At 42.8% G+C, this 23,618-nt stretch overlaps 1 protein-coding gene across 6 annotated transcripts in view; it reads right to left on the reverse strand.

The window, feature by feature from the left end:
* Window positions 1-3,493: 3,493 nt before the first annotated feature.
* The window catches only part of LOC126541867 (uncharacterized), a 37,899-nt gene continuing 17,774 nt past the window's right edge, over window positions 3,494-23,618 (reverse strand). For 2 of the 6 annotated variants that reach the window (XM_050188814.3, XM_050188811.3), the window contains 5 exons: window positions 23,410-23,578; window positions 22,657-22,758; window positions 21,485-21,511; window positions 19,728-19,836; window positions 3,494-13,532 (listed from right to left, as the gene is read on the reverse strand). In XM_050188814.3, coding sequence (XP_050044771.1) covers window positions 13,475-13,532; window positions 19,728-19,836; window positions 21,485-21,511; window positions 22,657-22,758; window positions 23,410-23,578 — 465 coding nt within the window. In that variant the 3' untranslated portion in view covers window positions 3,494-13,474. Of the gene's footprint in view, window positions 13,533-19,312; window positions 19,837-21,484; window positions 21,512-22,656; window positions 22,759-23,409; window positions 23,579-23,618 lie in introns of those variants that run through there. The other 4 variants (XM_055076992.2, XM_050188812.3, XM_055076991.2 and 1 more) reach the window with 3 other exon arrangements.

Consider the following 23,618-nt stretch of genomic DNA (forward strand, 5'->3'; position numbering starts at 1 on the left):
CACACACACGCACGCACACACGCACGCACGCACACACACACACACACAGATATATGAGTGCGCGTGTGTATGCTATACTGGTTGCTGCCCTATGAGCGTGCCCCCACCTCCAATGAAGGGAAACCTTAAGCCCTGCCCGCCATACAAAGTGAACAAACTTTGGATAAAATTGAAAGTCTATGAACATGTTCACACCTGTTTTTAGGACCCATATCAGACGCCACAAAGCATTTTGCCGTTAAACAAAGGGGACTGCCAAGAACTGCCTTGAGGCTACAACTACTACACATATTTGAGGGGTTTCATTATTGCCAGGCTCATCCCAAAGCCTGGCAAGGCGCCCAACATCAATAACCTCAGACCTATCTCGCTGACGTCTTGCGTCGGCAAGGTAGCCGAGCACGCGGTCCTAAACAGGCTCTCGAAACATATCGAAGATAAAGATGTCTACCCCGCAGCAATGATCGGCTTTCATCATCATCATCAACCTGGTTATGCCCACTGCAGGGCAAAGGCCTCTCCCATACTTCTCCAACTACCCCGGTCATGTGCTAATTGTGGCCATGTTGTCCCTGCAAACTTCTTAATTTCATCCACCCACCTAACTTTCTGCCGCCCTCTGCTACGCTTTCCTTCCCTTGGAATCCATTCCGTAACTCTTAATGACCATCGGTTATCTTCCCTCCTCATTACGTGTCCTGCCCATGTCCATTTCTTTTTCTTGATTTTCAACTAAGATAGTAGATCGGCTTTAGTAGATCGGCTTTAGTAGATCGGCTTTAGACCCGGGCTATCCACCCAAGACGCCATGAAGCTCCTCAAGCATCAGATCATTGACGCAGACACGAGAGACGCGAGAGTAATCCTAGGGCTAGACCTCGAAAAGGCATTCGATAATTTATCACATGACTACATACTCGACACGATCTCCAACCTCGACCTCGGCACGAGACTCTACGCTTATACAAAATCGTTCCTGAGCGACAGAATGGCCACCCTACGTCTAGGGGAAATCAAGTCCCAGAAATACAAACTCGGAGGCAGGGGCACCCCGCAAGGTTCTGTCATCTCTCCGACGCTTTTTAACCTTGCGCTAGCCGGCCTAGGCAAGAAACTCGATCAAATCGAGAACGTCAAATACACGATATACGACGATGACGTAACGCTCTGGGTCCCCGGAGGTAGCCTGGGATCAATTGAAAGCGCTCTGCAGGAAGCGATCGACGTGATCGAGGAATACCTCGCTCCCACCGGCCTGCGATGTTCGCCTGCGAAGTCGGAGCTCCTCGTCTACAAACCGTCGAGGAGCGGTCCCAAACCAAAGAACGAAATCAGAGACACACACGTCATTACTCTCAGAACAAAAGATGGAGGAACCATTCCACATGTCAGCAAAATCAGAGTCCTTGGGATGTTCATTGAGAGCAACGGCTCTAACGCCGCGACAGTGGAGAAGATCGTGACAAAGTCGAATAATGCCTTGAATCTCATACGACGCGTAGCCAACAGACAACACGGCCTTAAGGAAGAAAATCTCCTCAAGCTAACACACGCCTTTGCGCTATGCCACTTCACCTACGAGGCGGCCATGCACAGTTGGAAGGTAGCGGAGAAGGACAAACTCAATGTACAACTGAGGAAGCTAGTCAAACTAGCGCTGGGAATCCCCAAGAATACCGAGACAGAGCTCCTGCTGCAACTGGGGGTACACAACACACTAGAAGAAATCGCCAAAGCTCAAGAACGGGCTCAATGGACAAGACTCTCTGGAACCAAACCGGGTAGAGAAATGCTAGCCAAACTAGGTCATGACACCACGGTAATCGAGAATCTATATCAAAGCGTTCCGACGGACACACGCAACTCCTATATGGTTCGCCCACTGCCACGGAACATGAACCCCGCGCACCATCAACCCAGAAGGCTGGCACGCAGATCGTTCATCCTGCGCGAAATACGTGATAAGAAGATCCTAGCCTGTTTCGTTGACGCGGCACAGTACCCGACCAGGAAGGCCTTCGTTGCCACCACGATCAATAAGCAAGGTCAAGTCAGAAACGCTCTCACAGTCAAGACCCACAAGTCCGAGATAGCAGAACAGGTTGCCATCGCACTCGCGCTCACAGACCCGACCATCACCCACGTCTACAGCGATTCATGCTCGGCCGTCAAAGCCTTTCAGAAAGGAGCAGTTGCAAGCCAAGCACTACAAATAATAAATAGATCCGCACCGCTGCAGCATCACACCATCTGCTGGTTCCCGGCACACCTCGGAGAGATCGAGGACGCCCCTCGCAATCTTAATGAGATGGCTCACAGGAGCGCGCGAGACCTAACCCTCCACGACGCCACCTATTCTGGTCGTGACCATCCCAGCGAGAATCGGGACCCTCCCTCCACATATAACGAGATCATAAAGCACTTTTATCTAGACCGCAGAATATTCAGCACGCCTCACAATAAGCTCACCAAGCCTCAAGCCCTGGCGTTCAGAATGCTTCAAACAAACACGTACCCCACGCAGAACAGACTACATCACTACATGCCTGACCTATATAAAACATCATATTGCGAAAATTGCCATAGCACACTAGACGTACATCACTTGCTCTGGCCGTGTGGTCGGACCCACGCAAACAAGGATCAAGAGTCCGCCAGGCTACAAGATGCATTACGCAGCACGGACCTGGCGGAACAGCTCTGGGCTGTCCAGCGAGCCCACGATGCGTCCAGGGAGTTACAACTCCCGGTCCCAACGTGGGAGTAGCCCGCTCTATGGGACCTTGCGCCCCGTAGCTCGCAGGACCTTTCAATAAAGTTACTCCATCCATCCATCCATCCATTATTGTTAACTGCAGCGTTCGCCCTATGACAAAACAGCTTCAGGCAGCAAACGGCATGGAATGCATTTCAGCTAAGGCATAACACAGACAAACAAAAACATCAACACGGGCAGTAATTTAGTTCTGAAGCACATTTCCGAAATACTTCTGCTGTGTCATGTAAGCAAGTGGTGTTGAAGGTGGTTAATATCAATTACACCATATTTCAGCAGTACAAAATGAGAGGAAGATATAGACGCTGCCACACCAAAGACACTTTGGAAGTACACGTACACGTGCTGCAGGCGAGCGCCAATATTTTGCCGACGCAAAATTGGTCTCGGAGCTATACTTTGCTTGCTTGTCAATTTCATGCCTCGTAGTTGAGGAGACCAATGAGAAGAGGCCGCATCATTTACGTGGGGAAGCAATATGAGGAACTACCGCTCTCTCTTTTTCTCGGCTCTGCCAAGAAGCAGCGCTACTTGCTGCTGCACTGATCTAATCGTGAGACCGTGGCTATCATGTGACTATTGTGCCGGACGCTTACAAGTGTAATTCAAGCATATGTGGTCATCACAGTGCTGGCACGCTTTTCCACTAATGTGGCAGTGCCTTTGGCTTTCTCCTGCTGCACAGCACTTGAACAATGATGAGAAGGGAGGCAAGAGTTTTTCATCAATTGATTTTATTTCTCCTCTACATGACCAGCGGAACACTATACATAATGTATATAGTGTATGCAAGTGTATTTCTTAAAACAGAAATATCAACGCTGTATGAAAGCGCGAGCCATCTCCCCAGACGTCTTCAATATGGATGGAAGGTCAGGAAAAGCGTAATGTACAAAGAACCGCCGGGTTCGCACCATGCACTCGCCCTTTTCACCACCGCAAATTCACATATTTATAAGCACACACAAAAGCACACCTCTACACATTCAAAAACACACATTCGCCACAAGACATGGTATGACGATCTCCACAACACTCACAGACATTCTTAGAAAGAATAAAAAAAAAGGCAAGCTGCTCATACTTGCAGCGTTTATCAATATGCAGGCCACGTGACTCTGATGGGAGCTGTCACAGGTGTGTGTGGTCTGTGTCCAGCTACAGTGCTTCTGGTGCACCAAGAACATGGAAAGGACTCCATTGCTTGTGAAATCATTGCAAGGGAGAGTCGTCAATCATTGGAGTTCCCAAGTACCAGACGCACAGGAGCAGCAAGCAGTACTGCCGCACAGTCCTGCGACAAGCTTTTGTTAAGGACACGGTACCCTACCTAGTGTTGAATAAAACTTGCACGTTCATTCGCACGACACAACTTTTACACTGCAGGTCCCGTCACCAAGGCAACACAAGGTCATTATGCAAAGACTGCAATATGTACAGCTGCTTCCTCCAATGCTCTCACTACACTGCTATTACACATGGCACATTCTTGCAATGTTGATGATGGCTTGCAGTCTTAATGAAAGCAACACTATAGGGATGCAAGAACATGGTTTCGCACCTGCAGTGAAGTAACAAAGTCTTCATAATGTTTTATGCAACAAAATATTGCTAGGTGAATGAACCAAAGCCACGAAAAGGGACTTCTAGTCAAGTTAAATGGTAAATCCAATGACTGGCTGCAAAAATGCTCATGCCACAGTGAGAGCAAGTTTGACTGCCTCTTGTGATCAACTATGGAATATCAACAGTGAAACAAAAGTGCGTAATCTATTGCTAGCTGCACCAAGACTGACACTACAAAGAGAACAGCCTAAACAGCATGTAACTGATACAGTGCAGACCACTTATAACCTAAACAGCGGGAAGAGAGCTCTGAATATTAGCACCAAATACTCAGTTCAATGTTTGAAGGTTGCAGTGTGTGCTTTAGCAGACACTGTTGTAAATGGTGAGAGCTTACTTTTGACTGTCTGGGAATTTTCTTAATCTGTACCTAACTAAATCTAAGCATTCATATGATTTAGCACTACTGCCTGCAGTGGGATGCAACAAGTGCACCCAGGATTCACTTTGGCAATGTTGTACTCAACAGCATGTTGCCATAGCAACAGAGCTACTATGGTGAGTATGGAAATTAACACTGCTAATTGCAAACAGTCTTTCTTCTCATATATGGTGGTGAGCAATCTCAAACTCTTGGTACTCCCATGTGCTGCAGTATACAACCGGGATGGTTAAGTATGGTGCTGTACAGTGGTTCTTAATGTAAAGGAAGGGCATCGAAAATTCCCCGTGTTCACAGGGTTGGTAATTGTGTAGTCTTTAGCCCTTTCATTCACGGTAACTCCATATGCAGATGCAATTTACTTTTGAATGTTCCGAGTAGTGGTAATAAGAAAAAAAAATCTTAAACGTAGCAGTGAATGTGAACATAACCCCCCGCTAACCACAAACAATGTCATATGTAACATCAGTGCACAAGGTAATGCAAAACAATCGTATATTATGCAGCGTACTACCAGGTGTGGCGAAAAATGCTATGTGTTGCTCTGTATCACTGCTATTAAATAGTGTTGTTTCTTGTATCAGATGGCCTTCCACACTATGACACCCAGGCTACCTACTAGTAACGATTTTTGAAGTTCTTTTCATGATTTAACACAAAAATTTTAAGAGTTCAATATATGTAATTAATTTTCGTAATTATGACAACTGACCTGACATGGCTTGAATATTTATGCTACAAGTACAAAGCTTTTTCTGGAAAGTTCACCATGTACCCAGAAAAAAATGTACAGATTTGAAGGCCTTAAAGAAACCTCAACCATAATTTCTGACTGAAGGTAAAAAACATAAACAAATATAATACTAACATATAAAAAGCCCTTCAACAGATGACATGAACACATAACAGTATTCAGTCCAAGGCAGATATAAAGTTTATCGTAGAGAGCAGGGCACATTCGCTGGATAGGGGGAGCAGGCAGTGCTGATGTTGCTCAAAGAAATGTCAAGCAGCAATCACACTACTGAAAATGTGAACAAATGCATTCCCACTGCCCACCACAATACCATGTTCACACAGTATATCTACAGCGTCTGATGTGTTGTTACCTCACAGACAATGTATGTAACATAAGAAAGACATTGCAGGTGTGAAATGGGATCCATGAATGCAAAGTGAGCAGACATTTTGAAGCAGGTAGGGGAGTTTTCCAGGTTCCGCATCACTTGCAGCAAGTGACAATGACAAAATATTTTTCACTTTTGTTATCATCAATGCTGATATTTTATTTTTGTTCACTTTTTTAGGTGTGATGCATCTGCTTATGTATGCTTAACACCCAACCTTAGTCTTTTTTCTTCTTTATAGTCTCATCTTCCTGCAGGAAAATGACCCAAATTGACAGAAAAAAGAAAGTGGTGTCTGTGACACCATATAATCAATAGCATTGCTTAGATATGCAAGAGAAAGTGAAAAAAAAAAGAGAAAGTGAGGCTCTGAGTTGCATTTCTTTTTTCACTAATGGCTAGTCCTTAGTAATACTAATAGCGCTTGCTTATAATGTTCATTGGATTTGGCATCTTCTCTTTAAGTGGTGCCTAAATATTTTAAACTGAAAATAAGAAATGCTGGTCATGGGAAAAAGTAAAACAATATTCAGCACTGTGCTCCAGGCAGTCAAGTTACAAGTGGTCTCCACTGTAGACACATAGAGCACAGCAGACTTTTACAAACAGGACTGCTGGCTCAAGCTTAACCATTGGGCTTGACAACATAACATACGATCAAGCTAACTAAACACAAGAAAATGTAAACTTAGCACTATCAAAGCATTAGAAACGTCAAAGTGTAAAGGCAAGGGAGGCAATGTGACAGCATATGTGTCACACTGTCTACTGGTGGCACTGGTTATTTCCAGGAAGTTGCACAAACAATATTATTAGCAGGAGGTAAATGAGGTCCGTGTTATACGCTACGGAGACATTTAGAGAACGGCCCAGTGGGCAGGGCATTGCACAACTGAAGGGCGAAACCAAAACCTGGACTGGTACTGCCGCATACAAGGATAAAGAAAACAATCTTGAGAAGCTGTTACCAAGATTTTAGGAACAGTAAACCATTAAACTGATAACTGGCTGTCAGAAAGTGTGCAGGTCATAAAATGCTCAACAGTAATAATACATCAGTCCCTCTGTCACGTCAAGATCTGCTACATATCCGTGATCAGCACGATAGGCCTGCAGCAAAACAATGTGGAAAGAAGTAACCTCAAGGGAATGTGGCCTCAGATTAACTTAGTAGTCACGTGCGACTGCCAAAAGATAAAGAACATGGGCATTTTTCCAAATGGATTGATGTGACTCCTTACGATTGCACATATAAAGACTGTCAACTGCAGGCTCAACCACATGGGTATAACATAAAATTTCACATTCTGTCCAAAGCTTAAAGCCATATAAACAGCTGGCACACTCACAGCGCTGGAAGATTGTTTAAATTTGGACCTACCTGCAGATATCACTTCTATGCACACACAGATGAATAGTGTTTATGTACATATAGATCCAAGGCCAATGTGAAGCATGGATATACTCTATTGCATCAATCTTTTTTTTCTTCTTTTATATAAGATAGCTCATCAAAAGCAAGAAGCAACAAGACTGAACAAAAGAACAAAGGCCAGAGAAACAAGCTGTCATGCCCGATGCATAGTAACTAGCAACCAAAATAAGAGAAAGAGCATCCCATTAACAAGTATAAGGCATTACTTGAAGCCTGCAGAGCAAAGTTTGGCAAAGGAATATTCGAGTTAAGGCTTTGATCACACCTGCCAGCTCTCTGGAAATTTTCATAAAGTTTACATATTTTAGCCAATCGTACGATTATACAAATGCTGCATCAAGATTTACGAAAAAGTAATTTTGTTTGTTAAGAACATGTGTGACTGTCAGACTCCATGTCTTCCATTTCAATTGTTCTGACAGTGAGCATATGCAAGAGGGATACTTGCGTCAAGCAAGTTTACACAAACAAGTTTTCAAAGTAAGCAGGTGAAACTGGCAACTACATCTCTGAAAATGCCACTGTGATAAAAAAAAAAAAAAAAGATAGACACTAGGGTTGTTTTATGTGCCAAAACCACAACCTGATTATGAGGCACACCGCGGTGGAGGACTCCGGATTAATGTCGACCACCTGTGTTCTTTATCGTAAACCCAAAGCACGGTACATGGGTGTTTTTGCATTTCACCATCATCGAAATGCAGCCGCTGTGGCCTGGATTCGATCACGTGACCTCATACTTAGACGTGCAATGCCACAGCCACCAAGGTGGGTGATATAGAAAAAGTTTGTTGCTTGTCATTACTTGCCATCTCAGGGTTCTTGCTGCTCTGTGCGCTGCATTAAACCCTTGTTACATCCTTAGAACAAGTTAAAATGAGTTACATCCTCATTACTAATCTGCGTATGTATCCCTGAAGACGTACTCAGGAAATTTAAAACAAATGCGTGCTATCTAACCTTCCAAGAAGTTAGGTCCCTGTCCAAAAAAAAAATGCTTTTCCCAAATTTAAGCTGAGCAAAATATAAAAAAAAGCAGAGTGCCACACATTATTACATACATAACATTAATCACAATTTTGTCTTAGGCGGTTGTGTACAATACATAGAAAGTGCACTCTCCTGACCCAAGTTTACATGTCATCTACGTCGATGTAGTGTGATTGCTCTGTTCCTCAGACAACGTGTTGTCCTTAATTCTGCCTACTGCTTTTTAAATGCATAATTTCTTGAGAAATTCACGAGATTAGCTTGGCAAGGATGCTTTTCCACATGCCAGGCTATCCAGTTTGCAACACGTTCAGTGATACATGAACAGTGTGACAGTGCCGATCAGATTTAAATGGTGCACTTTTTCAGCAAGTCTTTTGACATAATGACGGAGCTGTGCTCCTCAAGCAGATTGTCGAAGGTAACTTTGATACATGCTTACTCTTAGAATCCTTGAATCACATCTGCAGTTCTAAGCCCACACTTAACTTTTGCCTGCACATTTTGCAAAAGCATTGGCTAAGGTTTAGGTAAATGTGGCATTTTAACACATGCTCTCAGATAGCTCATGTGTTTTTGAGTTTGTAGCCCTTTAATTAGCATGACATGGAATTCGTCATATTAAGTTTGCAGAAACATGATGTCAGAAGATGCTGTGGCTTCATTAAATTTTGGCTTATTTGTTGCATGAAATCGCAACTGATCATGCAAAGAGTGCCACTAGCTACCCCCAACAAAGGACTTTACTCAAGTGTAATAAAGAAAATACAGTGACCCCTACCTAAACTTGGAATCTGTTAAATTACCCTAATCTTGAGGTTTGTAAATTGTTGTGATTGACTATTTAGTTTTTACTTCACATACCTAATCAACCAGAAATCACCAAGTCATGGCACTTGATTTTGTGATCCTAAAGAAAGTAACAAACTTGCTCAATGTGAAGTACGATATTCAAATTAGGAAACTGCCTAGATTCGTTAATTAGGAGTCAGCAGGTTAGTTTCTGTGCTGAAACATTGCGACATGCTTGTTTTTGCGGTTACAACAATCTTGATGGAGTGCCCGCGTACCTCTCGTGCCATATTCATAGTCATTTTCAGAAATGTTAGTCTAACAGGCACACTGTTAGCCCAGTGCTAAGACAACAAGTGACATTGGATAACTCTGTCCATACAAGGTGCATGCAAGAAGTTTTCCCTAGAAAAGATTCACGAGGCAGTGCATTTTAATACCGCGTCCCATGTCCTTCATAAGAAATGCTGCGGGAGCCCCTTTATCTTCAGCATGAGTGCAAGTTGTGCCATGAATTCCTGACATACATGGCAAATAAGAGACTAAGTATGTGGAATGAATTGATACAGAAGAACTTTTGCAATGATAATTTTCGGCAACATGATAAGATGAGGAAAAAAAAAAAAGTAGAAGGTACAGATATTAGCTGAAATTGTGAATCTATGACTGCATGCCATGGCCATATTTCTTTCCTCAGTGAAACGGAGTTTATGTCTCTGAGGTAAAGTTTCTAAGACTATTGTGTTAAAGCAAGACTGACACCCACATGTCCACATGCATGACAGTCAGAAGCCACAAAGCCATCCAAAGCTAACATAAATATAAGTTAAAATTTATATAAGAATTATTTTTTTTTGGTAAACATGCAACATGACAGGATACAGGAAAAACAAACACACAGCAAATAAGTAGCTGAGGGGTTGCCCAGAAAATTTGGCATCACCAGGCACAAAATAACGCTGCAAGCCCAGTATAGGTTGCAACCAAGTTTCGCCAATGAGCAAGCATTTATTGACTGGCTCGCGGAAATAAGCTTGCAAGCTGCTTTCATCGGTCACTTGATAAGACATACCAGAGGGGTAGAGTAATTTGTGTCTTCTAGCAATGCCAAAGAATGTGGTAAAGTAGTATTTACTGAAAGGAGCTTCTGCAACAGAAGAACAAAGTGGAAGAGCTACAATATCATGCATTTATTATTATCTGTAAATAGTATTCAGAGTGGGAAGACCTTTTTCGTCAGGACTTATATCACATTGTTCGGTAAGTGTGGCTAATGTAACAGCTGGAAGATGAGACGTGAAATCATCTGTTAATGACTATAGCCCTAAATTGGCCTTCATGTTGTAGAATTGTGTTGAGCCATGTAAGTTAGCATTTAAATTACATTTTAATTGAGGTTTTTAGATTTAGATAACTGCAGCAACTGTAAAATCAGGGGAAGTGAGGGGCTAAATCTTTTGTTAGTAACGATCGTATGAAATAAAAAGACAGCCAAGGCAAGGAACGCATACAGGAAAGTAACTATTCCTTTGATAGAAATGCAGGATTGATACGGAAAAAGGGAAATCAATGTAGGAGAAAAACCAATGTGACGCCAGTGGAAGCCAAACCGACATGTTCTGCATGATGCATGTGATGCTCTGTGCTGGCTAATGCAGAGCTAAATAATAGCTCCACTGGGCTAGGTTACAGTACACGCACACACAACTACCGGAGAAAGTAGGCAGCCCCTTGTGGTAGCCCAATCGGGGGCATGTGTCATGTGGAGGTTGTGGGTTCGGCTCCCGCTGGCAGCAAGTTGTCATCTGTTTTTCCTTTTAATTCTACATTTCTATGAAATACCCCAGTTAAGTTCCCCTATGCTTCCTTCGGGGTCAAATGGTTGGAGTGAGTGAAGAGATATTTCTGCTTTAAAACAATTAATTTTGTTTGCTCCTGCTACACACATGATTAAAGCATAGAAACTAACAAAGTGCCAGAGAGAAACGTTAATGCAGAAAATGTAGGCCATGAACAAGTGTACAACAAAACCAATTCAAGGTGCCTTAAAAGCAGCAGATTTCAGCTGGGCAATTTTAGGTCCATGCGTCTCTTCATGGTTAATTTAAACCTCTCGTCAGGGTCTACAGTCACACGTTATAGGCAAAAGTTTTTGTCAAAACAGCACCTGGTGAAGGAAGAACTTTGCCACGGAAATGGGCACTCGTCAAACAAAAAAGAGAAAACAAAAATTTTAGGATGAGCATACCGCCCGAATTTATAACGAAGGCTTTCTCAGGACTCTTCACCACACCCCTTCCTGTATTGAAGCACGTTAAACAGAACCACCCTGTCTATCCAATTTTGAATGGCCAGGTGCGGTGCTAGAGTTTTCCTCAATTACTGAACAAATATTTTTTAACAACGGTTACTGTTGAGCAATTCAGTCAGCTTAAAACTGGAGAAGCACTTTTAATGCAGACTTGCATTGCTGTATTCTCTAGATCTAGTGCAGTGATCGCTGTTGTAGTCTATATATACAGTCAAATGTAACAAAATTGCATTGACATGAAAATATACCTTAGTCGAATTCTATATTTGTTTAAGCTTACACTTTCTTGCAGGAAAATGATTGTTTTATAGTAGAGAAAATCTGAAGCCCAAAGTTCGGTTGCTTAAATTATGTGCTTAAACTGTGCCTCTAATGACACTGCTGCAATGTCACAAATTTTGACAAAGTTACATATGCTTACTCTGGTCTTTTCTGTGCAATACATAAATTGTAAATTAATATCTGGAGTTTTAGATGCCAAAAACTACGAACTGGTAAAAAATTACACTATAGTGGGGGACTATGGATTAATTTTGACCATCTGGGGCTCTTTAACACACACACAATGCATGGTACACGAGCCTTTTTGCATTCTGCCATCGAAATGTGGCCACCGCAGCCAAGATTGAATCAGTGTCCTCGAGCTCAGCAGTGAAACACCATAGCTATCACACAGCTACTGCAGCGGACTTCTGTGCAATAGGTTTGCAAAACTAGGCTGGTTGAGTTTTCTGCTGGGTCTTGAATGCAATATGTCAGCTTTTATTATAAATGATAAGCTAGCCACCACCAGACAATTCCGAAATCCATGATGGTGTGAGGAGGTGGTGCAGGCTTTTCAGACTGGCACGTCCCCACCACTATTTTGTTTTTATGGTCTTTTCCAACATGCCAGCCTCCTTTCGTGGTACAATTGTATAGTGGTGTGCATTTTCATTCTGTGATCTTTGAAACACTTTACAGTTATTTGTGTTTCCTTAAATTTTACCGCTAGACTACATTTATTGGCCTGCATCATTCAATAAAGCACCTGATATTTTGCCTCCACATTTTGTTAAAAGAAGAAAGAAAGAAAGAAAGAAAGAAATGCTCTACGCACATCTTCCATCGGAGAAGCAAGCTGCTGTGGAGATGCGTAACTGCTTAACAGCCTAGTGGCAACTAAATGTCGAAACAATCCAGGCAATAAAATGAGTGTTAAGTACTGCATTGCAAGACCGACCGAATAATTCTATATCTTGTTGGAGAACTTGAGCAAGAGCAAAGCAGTGCTAAGCACACTATCTTTTCTTAAAGATGACAAAATAAGAACATGAGTCACTGTGTGTTTACCACCCTGACATGTGCCAAGTATTGAAAAAGAGCCCGATATGCGTTCGTGTGCAGTTCTCCATATACATGCTTTTCTCAACAAATGCATGGCTACGAGTCAGCCCGTGTGCATGTCCTTACTACTGTAGTTTGTCTTTGTTACTGCATTCGTTTCTTAAATTTACAAATTTTGACTCACTTGCAACTCCACAAGTGTGGTTTAGCAATGCAGCTTACTAGTTTGATAATTACCTTTAGTGCTCATGTATTTTAACAAGAATAAAAGCACCAGGGATGTGAAGCTCTTGAAAACTACAGCAGCAGAAATGTGCAATTTTGAGCCCTTAAGCTGGATATCAATGATTCACCAGGCAGGTAAGATTGAAATGCAAAGATGTTTTAAAAGGCCTTTTGTGGTTGACTAACTCTGCTGTGAAAAGCACACTTGGTCACTGCAGACCATTGGGCATGCATTCTAGAAAATTTTCAGATTTTGGCCTGTTTGCAGAGCCGAAATAAGATTTTTGACAAGTACCACAGTTCCTTTAGAACAGCAATTTCATTAAAAGCCTACCAACAGTGGAAGCTCAGAAGCAAAACACATTTTTCCATTAAGCAAAGTAGTTTTCAAAAAGTAGTTGAAGGTATGTTATATCTGTGGGACCAAATGAAAAAAAAGAAGGTTATATTTATTGCCACCAACCTTTCACATATTAAATATCCATTATTCCAAAAGTTGATGACATGCAACTTGGACCAATTTCTGGTGCAAGTTTTGTATCCTGTTCAGAAAGAAACAGAACAGCACAGATAAAAGCACTTTCATTGAAAAGATTTCATTAAAACACGACTTAAAAGCTGAACATTTCATAATACACTCGTGCACCTTACCTAACACAGGAGCTTTGTTAAAACAGTATTTCACTTACTGTAGAAGGCCCCCTTTTATTTTCTTTGCAGCACAACCATATCCTTGCAAAACCCTGCAAGTAATCTTAATAAAGGCCAACTGCACCGAAATAAGGCCAAACTGCACCGAAATAAGCCGTAAAAAAGAAATGATGCAGAACTTAGAGCTTTGAGATAGAGTGAAGTGTCTGAACATGACCTCCGAGATCACGTGGGATCTGGTCTCGCTGAATATCTCGGGTGCCATGCTGCAAGATTCGCACCATATCCATTAGCCACCACTCGCCCGCATTGTCTGCTTAGGTGCCATTTAAAGGCTGCTAATAAGAAAATTAGACGATTACAAGCTGTGCAGCTTTGCCAAGCCAAGACTGCTTTAATAATGTATAACACTTGTTTATAACCAATTTAGGCTAAGTGAAAGTTAGTTGCAGTTGGCCTTTCGGAACCCCTCTTGGGCCCCCCCCCCCCCCTTTCTATGTGAAAAGCTTGTGAACAAGGGCATACGACGGTTGCTAGAAAGAGTACTCTGAACCAAGTCACCGCCAAACACATATGGCTAGTCACCTGAAGCACGCACTGTTTCTGCAAAGCACAGTAGACCTGTAGCCAAAAGCTCTTGACCACTCACATACCTTGTAACCTATGCTGTGTGTATGCTAAGAAGGCATGCTGGCCTTCTTGTTTTGGGCAACATGGATTCCTTCACAACAGACAAAACATGGAAACACATACATGGCAAGCCAGAATCTATCGACACTTGCTCCGAGTGACGCTCCCGAATAGCTGGGATGTCGTAACTCCCATATACACTATGTATACAGCCTTATGATACATTGTGAAACAGTGAAAAAAAATCTCGAGGAAGTACATACATCGCAGACGATGAATGAAGAGAGGATAAACATCAGACCACCTTGTCACAGCTGTTCCACCCAATGAGTCAGTGATAACTGTTGGCAAGCAGCATATGTAGAATGACGACTTGATAAGGGAGCTTGGTAGAGATGGCCCTTCTGGCTAAGACCCCAGCATTCTTCAAGGAGTGCATACACATACTTTTGAAATTGCAAAAAATCTACAACATCCTTCTCACCCACAAAAGGATGACACTTGCAAAGTATAAAAGTTAGGAAACATAAAATATTTTAATTTGTTACTAATTCTAGTCTTGAAATGCCGGACGTGGTGCCATGGACGTTATGGTGACATCATGACACAGAACGAAATCTGGTGATGTTGTATGGCAATAAGGCTAGCTATAATGATGCCACTCATAAAAAAGAGAGACAGAGAGAAAGCTGTAAATGTTTCATCGTACACCTGTAAGAATAGAGGCAGGACGTAGCATGCACCCTCAAAAGATTATCAAAGTCTTCTAAAAAAAGAAAAGGAAAGTAATGAACACCATGTGCATCAGTCATGTGTTGATTATAATGTCGGAAAAAAGCTTGTGTATCTGTAAGCATTGTTCACTTACCTATCCTGTTTGTCTCATGTCAGCGCTTTAGCTACTGTGTTTACATGATTCTAACGCATGGGGGAATGTTAGAATCAAGTAAATTTATTCGGGTAAATTTAATCGGGTGCCCAATTTTTGCAGGCTTAAAGAAAATAAAAGTGTACCTGAATGTAATACCGGTGTAACACGGCCACTCACGATTGCGATCAAGTCCAATCCTGATCTAAATTCTCAACTACAATTGGCTCCCTCTCGTAGCTTAACCCTTTCAGGGTCAAGGACGTAAATTTACGGCACCGCGAACAAGTCCCAAATGGTCGATGCTGCATATTTACGGCGCCGTCTGTACGTTTAAAAAGCGCACCAATAGCTCAACTTTTTCTTTCCTGACATGTGCTACCACTATGCGGGAATACAGGGAATTATTTTCTCGCACCACCCTCTCTCGGTTTTTGTTGCATGGTTTGTTTGCTCCGGCACGTCTATAAACTACCACTCGCGCATTGGCGCATACGCCGGCGGGCGGCAGTTTGGGTTTTGTTCCACGTGCGGTTCCGGCTTCTTGTGCTCGCAAAACTGATGGCTATCTCATTACTAATCGCTCAAAGGGTGACCGCCTATTACTCACTCGTTTATAGCTTACAGGGGTGCGCATACGCGAAGGATGCCACCTTACATGCATTTCCTTTTTTTTTTTTTGAGACTCGTGAAAACTAATCGCTATGGTTGGCGATAAGATGAAGATTAGCTGAAGTTTGTCCCATGTTTTGCTTTTTCGACGGGCACACAACCACACTTTTCTTGAGTGTGCTCACCTATGCAGTTCGATTATGCTATGGACATAGGTGTTAGCGTAAGAGCAGGAACATTTGAGACTTGCGAAATATTCTCATGTGCGCATTTTCTAAGCCTTGAACTATATGCATAACAATGCATCAAATTTTTAATTCTTATAAGCTTATTACCTTTTTTTATTGTTGTTATTCTTGAATAAACAGTACTTATATACTAACACAAAATATTTTTTTTGCACTTTATGGTTCTCTAGAAGAATTATGGTAAATTTTTTTTGAAATAGGTCCCTCTGAAGAATTTAGATCTGCAATAAAACAAATTGATTCTGGGCGGTTGCATATGGCAAAAAAAGAATTGACCCTGAAAGGGTTAAGCAGATCAGCTAATCGTGACCAATCATGATCGTAAGTACGCCGTGTGCCATCTGCATAATATGCCACCAATTCATCAAAGAAAAATATAGCATGGACCCCATGTTTGCTATGAGAAAAAAATGAGACATAATGAAAACAGCTTGAAGCTAAACATTTAGACTGAATTGCCTGTCTGGATGGGAAATTGATTAGGACTTGAGACTGACTCCAACCAAATAACTGAATTTTATTAGCCCGACGTTTCGGAGCCCGTTCGGCTCCTTCTTCAGGGGGTTGTTCTTCGGGGGGTGGCGGTGTGCAGCTTTTAAAGGTTCTCTTGTAAAGAAAGGAAGGGGGAGCACGGGAGGTGCGGAGACACTTCACAGACGGGAAGGTGGGGGGAAACAAAAGGGGGGGGGGGTTGTTGACGGCTGCCGTGGTGCTGGGATGACCGGCGCTGGGGAGAGTGCCCGCGTGGGTGCCCTTGATGTGAGGCGGGGGGTGGGGGAGGTTACAGGGCCGCGACGTTACTGTGTTGGTGAAACAAGCGGTAGTCTACCTGGCTGGGCGTCCTTTTCTTCTTTTCGTCATGTCGCCAAGGCCATGGACATACACCGAGGGTAGGTTGCCCTTCACGCGGTTTATCTTATTCCCCGTATTCTGAATGTGCCATGACTCCAGTAGTAGTCTCTTCCGCGAGTTCGTCTCTGTTTGAAGGATTTCAGTTTCCTGGAAAGCAATCTTGTGGTCGGCGTCTTCAGAGTGTTCAGCGACGGCGATGCGAATATGGTTGAATGTTCTGACGTCGTTCTCGTGTTGTCTGATCCTTTCTTTTAGATTTTTGGTTTTCCCAATGTACGACGCCGGGCAGTCGGCACAGCTGATTTTGTAGACGACGCCTTGAGCTTTTTCTTTAGGTGGACAATCTTTTGGTTTAGGGAGGAGGATATTGAAAGTGTTTATCGGTTTGTGTGCCACTTTGAGGCCTTCTTGTTTTAATATTCGGCTGAGCGCTTCGTTGGTACCTCTGACGTACGGGATGGACACTCGCTTCTGGGGTGGGGAGAAGTCAACGGCTGAAGGTCCCGCAGTTTGCTTCTTCTTTTTTGTTGTCTGGTTGTTTTTCGAATGAAGTCATCTGTGTAGCCATTCATCTTAAGTTCGTTAAGAACCATTCTCTTTTCTTTCTTTTGATCCGATTTTGATGAGGAATGAGTTTCCGCACGTTTGAATAAAGAATTTACAACAGATGCTTTGTGGTTTGCCAGATGGTCGGATTAGAAATGAAGGTAGCGGCCTGTGTGGGTTGGCTTTCGGTAGACTGAAAACTTTAGAATGCCGAAAACAGTCTACCGAAAACCAACCCACACGGGAAAACCAAAAATCTAAAAGAAAGGATCGGACAACACGAGAACGACGTCAGAACATTCAACCATATTCGCATCACCGTCGCTGAACACTCAGAAGACGCCGACCACAATATTGCTTTCCAGGAAATTGAAATCCTTCAAACAGAGACGAACTCGCGGAAGAGACTACTACTAGAGTCATGGCACATTCAGAATACGGAGAATAACATAAACTGCGTGAAGGGCAACTTACCCTCGGTGTGTGTCCATGGACTTGGCGACATGACGAAAAGAAGAAAAGGACGCCCAGCCAGGTAGACTACCGCTTGTTTCACCAACACAATAACGTCGCGACCCTGTAACCTCCCCCACCCCCCGCCTCACATCAAGGGCACCCACGCGGGCACTCTCCCCAGCACCCGTCATCCCAGCACCACGGCAGCCGTCAACAACCCCCCCCTTTTGTTTCCCCCCACCTCCCGTGCTTCCCCTTCCTTTCTTTACAAGAGAACCTTTAAAGGCTGCACACCGCCACCCCCCGAAGAACAACCCCCCGAAGAACAACCCTCTGAAGAAGGAGCCGAACGAGCTCCGAAACGTCGGGCTAATAAAATTCAGTTATTTGGTTGGAGTCAGTCTCAAGTCCTAATAATGAAAACAGCGCAAGGTCATTGTCATTCGCGAGTCATTGGCCACAAATATCAAGCACACGGGGGCGGTATTCTCGAGCAATCACTTTAGATACTGCTATCACTTTCACGAGACCCTGCATCAAACTTGTTGAAGTATGCAGCCGACTGCGTTCCTGGCATTGTGTGCATAGAGTGAACTTGGTACGGTGCCAGAAACACCAGTGGCTGATTATGTCAATGCATTTGGCGCCGAGTTGTGTGAAATTTCACGAAAAAGATAGTAGTGTCTGCGACGGCTGAGAACACTGCTCTGGATCGTAGTCGAGCACAAAATGAACCAACAGCAACCTTTGCAAAGACATGCTATGTAGCCTTGTTGTAATGGCGATGACGCTGCGCCTGACGGCTCTGGCAGTAGGCTGTTGTCATGGCTGCGAACGCGGTTTTAGTTTTGTATGTGATTGTAATGCGCAAGCAACTTTCGGGCACGTTTTCTCGGAAAGAAACATATGCGTTAGATTCAAGTAAATATGGAACTCATTTTTGTTTCTGTGTTCTTTAATTTACCACATTATTGACCACATGTTCCATTCTCCCTTGTTTGCCTATCACATGAAGCTACATAACTGTACACTCTTTGAGCCCTCAGTTGAGAGTAGTACATGTGCCCCACTACATGTTTGTTGCCCTTTTTGAGCAAAGAATGTCGCAATATTTACTCTCCTCATCGGTCTTTGCTACTTCAGTACAAGGCACAGCTTTGTTCACCCTAAAATTTCACAGGCAGGTGGCACTTCGTGGCGCGTTTTGTTTAAATGCCATATCTGGGTGAAGTGTTTTGCTGCTTTTTGTCTAGGATAATGCAGACGTACAAGTACCCTGCGGTGATGCCAGAGAAACCAAATGCCAGTTTCCTAGTCAAAAGAAACACTGCCCCAATTCATAGCCAGGAAGGTGACATTGTTCGGCATTATGTCCTTTCCACAGCGAGCACACTGTCCTTTAAGGAGAGACAGCATGACCTTGCTATTCTCTGAGAAAATCTGCATTTTTTGTCTGGCATTATTGCAGACGATATATACTTGTCATTTATTGAGAACAAAATGGCAAAATACTGCACCGAGCCACGGTACACTGTGTGAAATTTGAGCGCAAACGAGGGGTATAGCCAGAACTGCCATTTATACCACACTTCCTCATCACTGCTACATTTAGTCGCGTTAACACGGCGTGGCATGGAGAGGTATAGCACAGCTGGCATGGAATCCGTGCTGCTACGCTATCCATGGCATGGCGAAGGATGGTGAAGATCATCGCTTTGGGCCAACTGCTAGCCCCAGTGATTGACAGGATGCAGGAACGGGAACAGCCACCGTGATAGCTGCGGCCCGCAGTGGAAGAGCTTATGTACATGCAGGCGAACAGTAGCCTTTTGGCTTATCATTCGCTATCCTCGCTGTCAATGATGTCTTTTAACCTTGAGAAGACCTTGCGCGATTCGTCGACCACCTCCTGGGGTTCCTCGGGTGTGGCACTTGGGACTGTGGAGACGGCTGCACTCCGAGTTGTTCGCTTCGTTGCACCATCTGTGATGCAAATGCGAGAGGGGTTGGAGCGTGGCAGAAGGTGGGGCGCCAGGTTTCACTTAAGAAGACAAGGACAGCACTTCAGGCACCACAAATGAAGTGCTGATTTCGTATGGAAGACTCACTCACATTCATTTTACTTTGATAATGACTTGTCATATGCTCTAGCATACTATACATACTCATACTGGCTTCTGTTTAAATTAGATAATACACCAAGTAATTCATGTGACTTGACAAATCTAAGTCCCTTTCATGATCGATTCGTTGAATGAAGAGTTACTGCACTTTTTTAGGGTTACAATGCAGTACTTAATAGGAATAGTGCAAGGCAGCTTATTACCATGCATCTCACATCACACTGGGTATATGAGCATAGGTATACCATGAATGAATTCTAGGTTTCTAAGTGCCAAAACCACAATTTGATTATGAGGAAAGCTGTAGTGGTAGGCTCCGGGTCAATTTTGACCACCAGGGAATCTTTAACGTGCCCTCAATGTGTGAGACACGAGCGTATTTGTATTTTGCCCTCATTGAAATGCAGCTGCAGCGGCTGGGATTTGATCCTGCAACCTTGTGCTTAGCAGCACAACACCATAGCTGCTAAGCCACCACGGCATGTCACAGAAATATGTAGAAGAAATATGTTTTGTGTCATGAAAAAATGTGCTTCAGACACTTTTTTTGAACAATCTGCAGCCAGCCAGAGGTGACAAAAGACAAGGCACATTCATATCAGTGGCAAACTACATACTACCACCTCAAGCAACTTGCATGTGTGAAATATGAATGCCTTAACAAGCCTAGAAATTACCTTGCAATCCCACATTTCAGATGTGACAAAAAAGAGTCCAACAATATAACAGTCCAACAACTTTTCACTTGAGCTCTCGTGCTGCATTAAGCAGTAAGATTGTAAATTGGAAATCTTAGTTCTAACAGACAACTGCCACCTTTTAATTTTTTTTTTCTCTTGCTGCACATTAGCTTTTTTTCGTTACCATAGACTATTTTTCCCCCCTCATTACTCCCATAGCTAACAGCACTTAAGGTTTTATAATGAAATACCCAATTTTTGGAGCTTGCTTACAAGAGCACAATATTTAGAGCTTGGTTAACGGTTTAGTACATTTGTGTCCAGTTTACGGAGGAGAATTGATTTCAAAAGAATACGCATACAATAACTGACTAATTTTTCAGGGCATTTTTTTTAACCTGCATGATTACTCGGATGTATTTGCAGCATGGCCAACTGTTCCACAGAAGCAACATATGAAGGCAACTGAAGTTTTGGCCAACGATGAATATTTTGTGAACATACTTAACGAATATTTCTGCTTGTATGTGGCGTAGATCATTCTAGCTGCAACTACAGCGCAGAGTGCCTGTTTAAAGTGCCCCTTCAGGGCAAAGTCTTAGTAATCAAAAGGGACAACATCTTGTGTAACAAGCCAATCTTTAGCACGTCTCATCAAATTTTAGCATTTTTTCGCTTCGACTAGTATTTTTCAAATGTTAAGGTTGGCAAGTCTGCACTCTTATTTCAAGGTAGCAGTTACCTCTGCAGCTTTGCCCTGACAGCTCTAGTAAGAATATTCTCTATTTCCTTCCTAGTTTGAAAACAGCTACACAGGCTCTCACGCACCTGAATGTTGAGGTGATGTGGAAGATGCTGAAAAACAGAATGATCACCAAGAATAGCATGAGCGCACAGAAGTTACAGTTGCTCGCTACTTGACAAAGCAAAAACTGTTTTTGTTGCGCTATGTTTCAAAGAGAGCTAACCATAGGTAGTTGTATGTGTTGAATAAGTAATATCTCCTTAGCGGCTCTCTTCATTCAATGGTGTTTTCTTGGCTTTTCTTACCATTTGTTTTTCTTTATGATGCCCGATTCTTCTCACAGGAAAAAAAACTTCCGTGCATAAAAGAAGGTTAAAGCATCCCTAAATTCAAACAATAAACATAAATTTTCTCTGCCTCTTACCTCAGCAGAAAAGAATTTGTCACTATCAGCAAAAATTGTAACTGAAAACCAACCCTCCCTTCCACAACTCGGGACTTTCCCAAAGTGGGGCACAGGTGAAGCAACTGTCCAAAGTCACAGATTTCTTAATTGTTTTATCAATCCGAGTTTCTTTTTTTTCCACAAACCTACAAAGCTGGTCATGTTGAACAGTACTTTCGAATGTAGTGTGGAACTTTGTTTTTAACAATGAACAATTAGCCATGGCAAACCAGTTCTGCAAAAGCCCACCAGGTGGACAAAGATTCCTGAAAGGAAAAATTGTCATTTTATTGACTGTAACAAAAAGCTTAATTCGGCCTCACTCTGCGACCTGCTAGCCTCCTGGTCAGCTCAGATGGTAGAATGACCACCAGGGAAAGGCATTGTTCTGAAGTTCCATCCGCAGACAAGGTCAATTTTTTTTTAAAACGTGAAGCTTTCTTTCTGAGAAACCCTCTTGTAGCTTTGTGCTACAGTCACATTGATGACAATTTTCCTTTTCATAAACAATTGCTAGTCAAATCAATCGTTTCACTAACCTCTCCCAGTAGGTGGAGTTACTCATTTCCCCCCTTTTCACTGCTTTTGGCCCACATGATTTGGTAGATGTGATATTTAGCTTTACTCAATATCTTCCATCAGTTTCTGACAAAAGGTCTTTTGCCAGGAAAACAGTGCTTGTGAGTTGCAATGTAAAGTCTTTGCATGTAAGAATGTACACACATTACAAAAAATTTGCAAATTACTACAGTTGTTGCTATGACATATCACATAGTCTATGAGTAATGGAAAACAAAGAAGCTTTGATACCTTGTGAGTTCTCAACAATGTTGCTTTTATCGAGACTCCGAATTTCGTTCTCTTCTTCACGCTTTTGCCTCAGCTCTCTGCAGTTCTTCAATGTTGCGTTGCCTTAAATGAAAGAACAGTAATCATGATTTCAGCATCATGTGTACAAAGTGTAAAAAGTGAAACTAGGGCCACAAGTGTGTCTAAAGCACACACACTTGCAAACACTACACTGCCTGCCACTTCTGTCAATGATTGCAACTATACTGTCAATGAAGAAAGCCCATCCTCGCTTGAAACATTACTTCACAGCTTCACATGGCAGTACTTTTTCGTGCCTTCAATGGTAATCAGTTCTTCTTGGATACATGAGCTTTCTGACATGCCACATCATTGTGTTCTCAAAAATATCCTTTTGATGAAAGTGTTTGACAAAAAGAGAAAAGAGGAGAAAGTCTCTAGTTCAGCTTACACAATACCCAACTACAGTAGAATGTCATTAAGTTGTACTTCAAGGCACCAGTAATGTTTATTCCATTTGTCAGGAGTTATGCCTATCCCAAGAATGTGTGATGCACTGGTGTGTTCTCAAAAAGGCAAAATTTGAAACATCTGCGAACAAAGTGAACATACCTAGTTCAGTAATAGCAAACAGTGATGAAGACATTATGGTCAGTCACACAAGCTTTCTAGCTTCAACATATGGCTGCTTATAACATCATAATGGCTGTTATCAGGTGCTGTTATCACATCCATAAAGAGAAAAAAACTTACCTTGAAGCCCAGCATCCCTAAGAACTTTCATGAGCTTTGCCACTTTCTGCTCTACAGTATCAGTTTCCTCCAGCAACTGCACATAGCGAACCCTTAGACCCGCAGTGCTAATGCAACGCTTGAGTTTTGCTACAGCTGGATTCTCTGTTGATGCTGGTTTTGCTGCAGGCTGCGGCAAATATGAAAAAGCAGAAGAGAGCATAGGTGGT

The sequence above is a fragment of the Dermacentor andersoni genome, chromosome 2 (assembly GCF_023375885.2).
Source record: "Dermacentor andersoni chromosome 2, qqDerAnde1_hic_scaffold, whole genome shotgun sequence".
Taxonomy (NCBI): domain Eukaryota; kingdom Metazoa; phylum Arthropoda; class Arachnida; order Ixodida; family Ixodidae; genus Dermacentor; species Dermacentor andersoni.